This window comes from Sprattus sprattus (genome assembly GCF_963457725.1).
Source record: "Sprattus sprattus genome assembly, chromosome: 4".
NCBI lineage: Eukaryota > Metazoa > Chordata > Actinopteri > Clupeiformes > Clupeidae > Sprattus > Sprattus sprattus.
In genome coordinates, this window is record NC_137923.1 from 26,989,242 (window position 1) to 27,000,235 (window position 10,994).

Sequence of the window (10,994 nt, forward strand, 5' to 3'; positions counted from 1 at the left end):
TCTGTTTCAACACCCCCTCATTGCTCTCTCTCTCTCTCTCTCTCTCTCTCTCCCTTTCTCTATGCTATTCCCTCTCTAAATAGTCTGTCTAATCTTCTCTCGTTAGAAGGTCTGTGTGTATCGGTCTTCTCCAAACAAAGGGCTTTTCTGACTGATGAGGTGCTGGGGGGTATAGATCCCCTCAATTGAATTAGCGCTCACTCTTCTGCCTCTCTCACATGACAGATCCGTTTGTTTTTCCTCCTGCTCCACTGAGTCTATACTCACTTTATTACATTGCCACAGTCCCCTAGAGCTACTGCCAACTGTCTCACCAACTCACTGCATGTGTGTGTGGGAGTAGTGGTTGTCTAGTCGTCTACTGATATGTCTGAGTCATTTACCTAAGTTTGACATTTGTGATTGTCTTAAGTACAGGACTTAAATCTTTAATCCATGAAGCGTTTGATACTTGCAGTCCGCGCTGGGTCAATATAGACACTCCTGATTACTCTTGCAAACTAAGAAACCAGGACACAGGCCCGTTTGCTACTGATTCACAAACCTTTTAAAACTTAGAAACTCATTGGCTTCAACAATTGTATACGTAGCTTCAATGAAGACTCAGTTGAAAAAACGAATTGTTTATAATGCAGGTCCGTTTGTGTCTAATTATAATCCCAGTTTAGCAATGTCAATTACACACTCCCCTGTCTCCACACATGTTTTGATAATAATGATTATAGCATTATTATTGTTTTGATTAGACTTATAAATGTATTTTCCATCACACTCAAAACTATAATTGTGTGTGTTTGTGTGTGTGTGTGTGTGTGTGTGTGTGTGTGTGTGTGTGTGTGTGTGTGTGTGTGTGTGTGTGTGTGTGTGTGTGTGTGTGTGTGTGTGTGTGTGTGTGTGTGTGTGTGTGTGTGTGTGTGTGTGTGCACAGGAAGCTGGCTAAGAAGCGTAAGGAGACCTTGAGCAGCACTCGGCAGGAGATGACCGTGATGGTGAACTCCATGGACAAGAGCTACACAGAGCAGGGCACCAGCTGTGATGATGCTCTCTCCTTTATGGACACACACACCCTCAACACCAATGCCAGAAGTGAGTATCTGGATCATCATGAGTGTGTGTGTGTGTGTGTTTGTGTCTTTTTTCTGTGGGATTGTGTGAGAGCTATCACCTGCTGTGAGGAGGCACTATTTTTTCATTGATACACACAGTTGTAACGGCAATGGTAGAAGGGAGTATCCCCAATATGTCGCACGCTTGTGTATGTTAGAGGGAGTGGCAGGTGTTTCTACACACAGTGTCCTCAATGTTAAATTTCAGTTAAACTTCCAGACTGGAAGGGGCAGTAATTATCCCTTCTTAAGTCCTCTTTAGAGAACACATTGCGCAGTTTTAAGTGTTATTGTGTAAACAGAGCTTCACCTCTCCTGCTCCCTCTGACCTGTACTGTGGCTAGACTAGGGTCTGGATGTAGCCTGGTCATGCTAATCTGACAGAGAGTAATTTGCAGTGATTACCCACTCATAACACCCTGTTTTAAGTCCTCTTTAGACAACACAATGGCAGTTTTAAGTGCTATTGTGTTAACAGAGCTTCACCTCTCCTGCTCCCTCTGACCTTTAAACACTCCCTAAGACTCCCAGTCCTGTGGTCTGGATGTAGCATTAGCCTGATCGCTAGTCTCTGGAGCCTCAGGGGCAGCTGTTGTCCACTCTACCCAGCTAACCCCCCTCTGGTCTGGGACAAGCAAACAGCTTTGCTCCCAGGGCCTGACTGTGACCCCTCTTATCCTCTTTTAAAGTGACCAGCAGTAAGACACCAACCCCGCCCCCCTTCCCAAAACTCCAGTGTCCCCTCTCACATGTAACCTTAATAAGATGTCGGTTAGGGAGCAGAAAGGTGCAGTCACACAGACAAACATATGAAGCTTTTTGGTACAGTAAAGGAAGGGGAAGAGGATGGTGGTTAAGGAGAGGAAGAGGATGGTGGGTCAGTAGAGGAAGAGGATGGTGGTTAAGGAGAGGAAGAGGATGGTGGTTAAGGAGAGGAAGAGGATGGTGGGTCAGTAGAGGAAGAGGATAGTGGTTAAGGAGAGGAAGATGATGGTGGGTCAGGAGAGGAAGAGGATGGTGGTTAAGGAGAGGAAGAGGATGGTGGGTCAGTAGAGGAAGAGGATGGTGGGTCAGGAGAGGAAGAGGATAGTGGTTAAGGAGAGGAAGAGGATGGTGGGTCAGTAGAGGAAGAGGATAGTGGTTAAGGAGAGGAAGAGGATGGTGGGTCAGGAGAGGAAGAGGATGGTGGTTAAGGAGAGGAAGATGATGGTGGGTCAGGAGAGGAAGAGAATGGTGGGTCAGTAGAGGAAGAGGGTGGTGGGTCAGGAGAGGAAGAGGATGGTGGGTCAGTAGAGGAAGAGGATAGTGGTTAAGGAGAGGAAGAGGATGGTGGGTCAGTAGAGGAAGAGGATGGTGGGTCAGGAGAGGAAGAGGATGGTGGGTCAGTAGAGGAAGAGGATGGTGGGTCAGTAGAGGAAGAGGATGGTGGGTCAGGAGAGGAAGGGGGGTTTAGTGCATACTATAGTGGCCTCCACTGATACTGTACATATTATAACATTATAACCTTTTATGTCACAGGCACCGCATCACCCTCCTCTTTCACTGTGAAGAGCAACACTCTCAGTAAAACACTACCCAACTCTTATTACCCAGGTAAGGGCGCCAACACACATAAACACACATATACATACAAATATGTGAAATATCGACTAGTGTGCTTTATTTTCATCACTAATTCTCACTCTCGTGTTTTCCCTCCTGACAGATCCATTTGTGCCGACTGCCATCTTAGGTGAGAAACTATATATGTTATTTAGTCATGTCTCTGTTCATTTCTATAACAGTTTCCACCCTTATAACTGTACAATCCTACACAAAGGAACTCTCTCAACACACACACACACACACACACACACACACACACACACACACACACACACACAATCCCACTTGCATATAGACACATATCCATACATTTAAGACCAAGGCCACTATGCAAGTGGGGATGTTTCTCCTGGTGTTTTGGTGTTTCTAGTGTTTCTGGTTTTGGTTGGTGGTTTTCTGAAGATGGCTTTTTCATCTCCATAAACTGGCTGCTGCTTCCCCCCTTCTCTCCCTCTCCTATCTTTCTTCCTCTCCTCACATGCGCACACACACACACACACACACACACACACACACACACACACACACACACACACACACACACTCACAATCAAATGCACACACACACACACACTCACATGCACACAGACACACACACATCATCATGAACTTTCAGTAAGTCTCAGATACAGGATTGCACGTAGGCGTAAACATACCCACACTCCTGAAAGACTAGGGCTGAACGATTTGGGAAAATAATCTAATTGCGATTTAATATGCGATTTTCTTTTATCCTCTTTTTTCCCAACAAAACGTAATGAATGATTTAAATATGACCAACACAATTATAGATACATTTCGTGTAAAATATTCTTTCCCACATTTTACATTTTTATTTAACTGCTCATTACAGAAACAAGAACAAAAAATCGGTGGCTTTGCCACTTTGCATTTAAGTTATAAGTATAATCACAAGGCATTTTTTATTTTTAAATGTTTTAGACCACGTTGTAATCGCGGACGTTGCGGTTAGAAAATCGCACTTTACAATATCGCGATTTAATCGCAAATGCAATTAATTGTTCAGCCCTATGACAGACACACACACACTCACACACAGACACACACACACACACACACACACACACACACACACACACACACACACACACACACACACACACACACACACACACACATACACACACACACACACACACACACACACACACACACACACACACACACACACACACACACACACACTCTCACACACAGACAAACACATACACACACACTTCTGCACAGGCACACAAGCACACACAAATGCACGGGCACACAATTTGCTGCTGCCTTCACTTCATTCCATCCTCATTGTGTGCCGAGTGTGTGATGTCACATCCTCTCTGACCACTCATATGCATGTGGAAAGGATATGGGAGGGATGGGAAAGGGGTGGGGCCTCGTACTTGCTGTAGTAACCAGTAGCCTTGTCATCCTTGCTAATGATCTCAACCTGGTAATTCGTTTAATTGATTTATTGATAACTTATTTATCAAACGTGTCCCTGCTGTAAGACTGTGAGGTGTGTGTATGTGCATACTGTAACTGTGTGTGTGGAAGGTTATATGAAGGGATTATATGTGTTTAGATGTATTTGTGGTTATTATTATTATTATTATTATTATTATTATTATTATTATTATTATTGTGAGGGCAGTTGAGGTTAGTGCACCCGCCCCCGCCACCCCACCCCACCTTTCTTTCTCTCTATTGTCTCTGCACCTGGAACCACCCACCACCCCCCCAACTCCCCCCCGACCTTGTCCCTCCACTCCCCAATGCGACCCCTTCCCCTTCCTCCACTGTTCTCTTTTAATGTTGCGACTGCTGCTGGCCAACTTCTTTTTTCTTTTTTCTTTTTCTTTTTTAATTATCATTTTCTGTTCTCTACACTTTTTTTCCCAGTCAATTCCGGGTCTGTTTTTACACTTTAATTTTCCTCCCCATGACAAAACAGAATAATAAAACAATAAAACAAAGCCCCTCGTTAATTATAATTGTGTTTCTTTTGAAACTTAGTTGTGTTAAAAGCCCTGAAGAGCCGTTCTCTTGGTAGGACACAAAAAACGGAACTCAACCAGAGTGAAACGCATGGAGGCCCATAAACTATGCATAAGTTCAGCCCCGAAGTAAACACACACACACACACACACTGCCCCTGACCTCTAGCAATGAGGATGGCTAACAAAATTAATTGACAGGGAACCCATCAACACACAAACACACTTTCACACACATAAATTCCTTTTAGCACGACTCACCTTTCCGTAGGTTTAAACACCTGAGTCTCTGACTGGAATTCACATTGCAACAATCTCCTTTATTGATTTGGTATTATTTGCCTGGCGTGGGTAAAACTCTCTCTGCAGTGTCTTGAGTAATAATCACAGCATCCTCATAATGGGCAGCCTACTCTAGACTTTCCTGAATGCTTTGATGATTTCCTCCAGAAGTGTGTAGATATCAGCTGACTGTGGGCCAGAGCTGATTCTGGTTCCGACCTGACCTGGATTCGGCTGTCCTTTAGGATTTCAGCAGTTACAGACCGACTTTCAAAGCTCAGCAGGCCCAGTCCAGGCCTTGTAGCGTCTTTGCCTAGAGATTTGATTCTTTATCCAGAACCTGCAGAACCGGTGTTCCCCCTCAAACCCCCCCCCCCCCCCCCCCCCACACCCCCACCCACCCCTTCCATAGACACGCGTGTGCACTCACAGGCCTGGCTCGCTGTGTTGAGCTCAGGCAGCAGTAGCTGTCATGTCTGAGGTGTAACTAGTAGTGTGCTGTTGCTTACACCCTGTCTCCTTTCTCTTTTCCCTGTCTCTTTCTGGATATGATTTCTCTTTCTCCTGTGCCTCTTACTCTCTCTCGTCCTATATCCCTCTCTCTGTCTTTCCCCTCCCTGCCTTTTTGACCTCTAATGTATCTCCTATAAAGTGCCCATTAATGGTAAGTTTGGCCAAGTCTGTCTGCTCTTTTTTTGGTTTTTGGGAGGTCTGGGAGTTAGTGTTTCTCCATTTTCCTGAGGGAGGTGTTCCTTCCATCTGGGGGTGGTCCTGCTTGTCATGTGCATGGCAGTGGATGTGATGTCATCTCACCATGATGCTCTTGTGTGGCATGACTCCATGATGCCCCCCCCCCATCCTGACCCCCCCCCCCCCCCCCCATCATGGCTTCACAGGCTCCACCCGACTCATGCAGCACATCGTCTCTGTCTTCGTTCTAACCAGCATCTCATTTTATTAGTTAGCTTTTATGATTTACATTGATCTGAGATGGGTTCCCTTGTGTTTGTGTTTGGTTGGGTTCCTGTTGCCAGGTGATTTGACTGTATTGATTTCTCTACTTCGATGATTTCATCACTATAGTGGACATCACTACTGGTTACTATTTGGCCTTGGCATCCCACCACATACCATGTGTCACTTCTTCAGTCATGTGTTTCTCTCCCTTCCTCCCTCTCACTCTCTCTCTCTCTCCCTCTCTCTCTGTCTCTGTCTCTCTCTCTATATATATATATATATATCTGCCTATAACGCCATAGTACAACTGTTTCTTTCTCTCTCCCTCTGTCTCTATCAATCTATTTATTTACCTATCATTAATTGTTTGAATGTTGATCGATAGAGTCGCGTCTCAAATCTGTGTGTTTGTCCATCTTAAGTCATTGTGGCAGACAGGATACAGTTATGCTGATAGGGCATATGGACAGTTCAAAACAGTTCCAGCCCAACATGCGGGTAGGAATATTGAGCTTTACTGTCTTCCCAGAGATAAATAACTAAATTAAAACAGAAGGGGAGGACACTGGCTTTGGTGTGACTCTGGCATTTAAACACAGTAAATAGGCCATCTGCTACACATGCTAGACAAATAAGTGTGTAAGACACAAGCTGAAAACGGGTTATTACAGTGCATTTAGCATCAGTAATGTTTAGTAGCACTGATTCATTCAGAGATCTAGGACCAGTCGTGCCAGTGGGCTCTGAAATGAATCAGTGTCTAAATAGGGCCAGATCTGTTTCAAAAAGGTTCCTGCTTTGTGAAATGATGAAGTGATCGTATCATTGCAAGACCATAGTCTGAGTGGTGAGACACAGCAGAGCCATCCAGCCTGGTGTATTTGGTCTCTCTTCTTCTTTCTCTCTCCTCTCACACACTCTCTTCTTCATTCTCTCTCCTCTCACACACTGGTCTCTCTTCTTCTTTCCTTTCACACACTGGTCTCTCTTCTGCATTATCTCTCCTCTCACACACCAGTCTATCTTCTTCTTTCTCTCTCCGCTCACACACTGGTCTTTCTTCTTCATATTCTCCTCTCACACACTGGTCTCTCTTGTTCATTTTCTCCTCTCACACACCGGTCTCTCTTCTTCATTCTCTCTCCTCTTCTTCATTCTCTCTCCTCTCACACACTGGTCTCTCTTCTTCTTTATCTCCTCTCACACACTGATCTCTCTTCTTCGTTCTCTCTCCTCTTACACACATGCACTGTGTCATGTTCCTGTCACCCCATCACCCGCCTGTGAGGACGCGTCACATCATCACACGTCTATGTTTTCTCACTGAGAATGCTTTGTCAGGAAATACACTCTAGATCACTCCAGATCTTTATCACATTTTAAAGGAATTGGCTCATGGCAAAACATTGAAATTTGCTATTTTGATTTGTAATATTTAATTTACTACTATTTACTATTGACCAAGTAGGTGTTAACCTGACACTGAGCTGAGCCAGTGTGAGAGTCCAGATAGTAGCTGAGTGTGGTACTGATCCAGCCCTGATTAGGTGGATATCCGCTCTATCTGGGCCAGAACTGGGCTGGGTCCAAAACACACCCAGCTGTTATCTGGAAGAAAGGCAAACCTGAAATGTGTGAAGTTGTCAGTGTTGTGATATGGCTGTTGTTCTATCTCCAGTGGTAACCATCCTCTCCCCCGACTCATTCCCTCCCTCTGACAGACGAGAGCCAGACGATGGGCAGCGACACCAGTAGCCTGGTGCAGTCGCACTCGCACTCGCTGACACACACCTTTAAGAAGCAGCGTGAGCGCGACCGCGAGCGGGACGGAGCAGTGGAGGGCGTCTCTTACCAGACGGGCCAGCTGCACCCTGCCATCCGTGTGGCCGACCTCCTGCAGCACATCACCCAGATGAAGTGCTCCGAAGGATACGGCTTCAAGGAGGAGTACGAGGTACGAGGCTGTTCTCTCTCTCTCTCGCTCTCTCTCTCTCTCTCTCTCTCTCTCTCTCTCTCTCTCTCTCTCTCTCTCTCTCTCTCTATTTTGGTGTCACCCTCATTTTCTGTGCTTTGTCTTCATAATGTCGTTGCTCTGGGCTTGTTCTTCATATTCTCTCTGAGTTACTCTCTTCTTCTCCTTTTCTTTATTTCATTCCCCTTACCTTCACTCTTCTTGCTCTCTCCCCCACCATCTCTCAAATCAGTTCTCTCTGCCTTTATTTTATACATATTGAACGCTTTCAACTCTTTTCTTTCTATCACTTTTCTGTTTTGTTTTTATCGAGATGCTCTGATTTTAACCTTTGCTTGAATCTCCTTTCTTTTGCTGTCCTTAAGTCATTCATTAATTATTTTTATGCATGTCCTTTGGATTGTTCTATTTCCCCAATCTCTCTTCGTGTGGTAGACACACTGTCTTGGATGTCTCATGTGTGGTGGTTTCTGTACTGACTGAGTATGTTGAGTTAGGGTTGATCTGTAGTGGATGTGCTTGAACCGTCTGTGTACTCTGTCATCACCACACACACAACTGGTGTCCTCACACGTATACTCACGTCCCTGCAAACTCTCCTTCCCCCTCAAACAGCAATAAGACACGGTACACGTCTGTATGTCACAAGCGGCTCCTTTAAGTCACCTAAGGACTTCCTGCGATAGAGAAGATTTAAGTTTGACTGAGATATGCCCACATAAGTGCAAACATCGTTAGTGATATAAGTGCCACATCAGCACCATATCCACTCAAATATCAGCTGAGACCCCCCACCCTCCCCCGCCCAATCAGGAACATGAAGCTAAATTGACCATATGACACTTTTCTGCTGAAGATGCCAGCCCTGTATCACTTACACTCTATCTCTCTCTGATCCATGCTTATTCTATACCTTAACTTGGGATCAGATTAACGAGGTAAGCCCACACTTTCAGTTCTTTTGTTTTCTGTCATGATTCTTTTTTTTTCTGTAGAGAATGTTACTTAGCCACAGTTTGACGTTGTGAACGCAAGTCTGCTAGCTCAATTAGTTTCTCAGAGACATGGTAGCTCTGTTATTGTCTGACTGTTTATTAAGTAATGATTTAGATTTTGAATTTATACTTGAACCGCCATTTTCATGATTCTGTATTTTGTGGTGTGGCAATGCACAGATGAACACACGCACAGTGCATGAAAACAGATGTTGTTTTGAGTGAACATGTGTTTAAGTGGCAGTTTCTGCTTTCAAATTAGTTGAATTGAGGTGAAGTGACAAAGTAAACAAGCCTGTGAAGTGTGATGTTCACCACACATTAATGGCAAACAGATACTTCAATGAACTTAACTATAACTTAACTTCAATAAACTTTAATGAGGAACATCTTTTCTCTATTCCTGATTGACCTATGTCATAGATTGAAACTAGCGAGCTAACTTCTGACATCAGACTACACCAACCAATACAGTAAGCACTGATCAAATCTTGATAGCTTGTGAATTTGACAACTAAAAACCTGTGCTTTATAGCATTGCATTACCCCGAATGAGGTGTTATTTAGTATAGTTAAATTACAATGTATTATCACTGTTACAGTTAGACATATTTAGGAAAATTACCTTCAAATATTTCCAGAGGTTTTTGAGTGAACTTTTCAGATTTTCTGAAATTCTCCATCTCGAACACGAAAAATATGGCCTACTCCAGCAACGCAGCCTGACCACCATCTTTCTAAAGGTCGCAATTCAAATCCATCCAATATGGCCGCCACTGAGAGGATTCCTTGTCATGCTGACTACATGTCATCAGATACAAAGAATGCACTTGTTGTATGGGTGTAGGCTTAAGAGTGTACGTCCTGACCATTAGTTTACAGATTGCAGCAGCACACTGATGTCACAATGTGTCCACGTGTCGCTCATCTGCACTGCAGACACACTGGTGGTGTTGAGTGATTTCGAGTTTTGGTTTGATTGGTGTAAGGTGTGAATCAGAAATGCACTTCCATGAGTAACGGGATGTGACTGAGCCTTGCTGTGATCTACACTAATTCATATTTAAAAATCCAGGGGGGATTGTTGTCCAACTCAGGGCTCTCTCCTCTATTCTTTCTCTAGTTGCCGGACTGAACTAGAAGAAGCTAAATTGAACCCCAGCATAGCGGGCGACGTGAAGGAATAAAAGAGAACATTTTTAGGTTTTAAAGTGGGTTACTTAGTGCTAGTAATTTAAAAAGAATGTCTTGAATAACATGCTCTAGTAATAGACAGGGCTGTGAATTTACCACACACCCCCTCCATTGATTCAAGCCTTTGATTTGTATGTCTGTGGAGTAATTTCAGCTCCACAAAAATGTCAGTGGCATCGCAAGGCGTTTTTCCACTAAATGTTCCCCATTATATGGGATGTCCTTACAACACTGAATGTTTTCCATTTATATATGGTATGTGTCCTTAAGCCACTGAATGCTCTATTATGTGTACAAAGTCATTACTGCTTTACCTGGCACTGGCAATGACCTGTTCCTATTCGTAAGGCAAGCACCGTGATATCATCAGTGATATTGTGGAAGCAAACATGATCTTTTCTCGTTACTAAAAACTGCATTCCATCTGTACCCAGTCAGAGTTTTACAAAACAGCACCAGTATTTTAACCACAAGAGTATTTGTGTGTGTTTGTGTCGAGAAAATGCAGTACAGAAATACAGAAAGTTGGAGTGAGCATGGACGAAGAATGAAAAGAGTACTGGATATAAGATGAGAGTGTAAAAGAAAGAGGGAAAGAAGGAGGGAGAGGGGGCGAGAGGAGATGCCCTTCATAAAGTTCTGTGGCCTTGCTGTCTCACATTGACAGGAGATAAGAGAGCTGCGTCTGCGATGAGGCCAGAGCTAATCCAGTGATGAGACACTTTTCCATCTCTGTCAGAGGATTAAAACACACATTACCAAACACACACACACACACACACACACACACAGCTTTCGTCTAATCCATATGATGTTGAATAAATTATACATTGAATGATTGTCTGTCAGCCTGCAGCTGGAAAGGCGTAGCCAATCAAGT

At 44.0% G+C, this 10,994-nt stretch overlaps 1 protein-coding gene across 1 annotated transcript in view; it reads left to right on the forward strand.

Moving 5' to 3' along the window:
- The window catches only part of LOC308363283 (receptor-type tyrosine-protein phosphatase mu-like), a gene marked incomplete at both ends in the record, with an annotated part of 177,696 nt that overhangs the window by 127,634 nt on the left and 39,068 nt on the right, over positions 1–10,994 (forward strand). The window contains 4 exons of the mRNA XM_080836087.1: positions 929–1,086; positions 2,625–2,699; positions 2,812–2,838; positions 7,663–7,907. Of these exons, the coding sequence (XP_080692213.1) occupies positions 929–1,086; positions 2,625–2,699; positions 2,812–2,838; positions 7,663–7,907 (505 nt within the window). The remainder of the gene's footprint in view (positions 1–928; positions 1,087–2,624; positions 2,700–2,811; positions 2,839–7,662; positions 7,908–10,994) is intronic.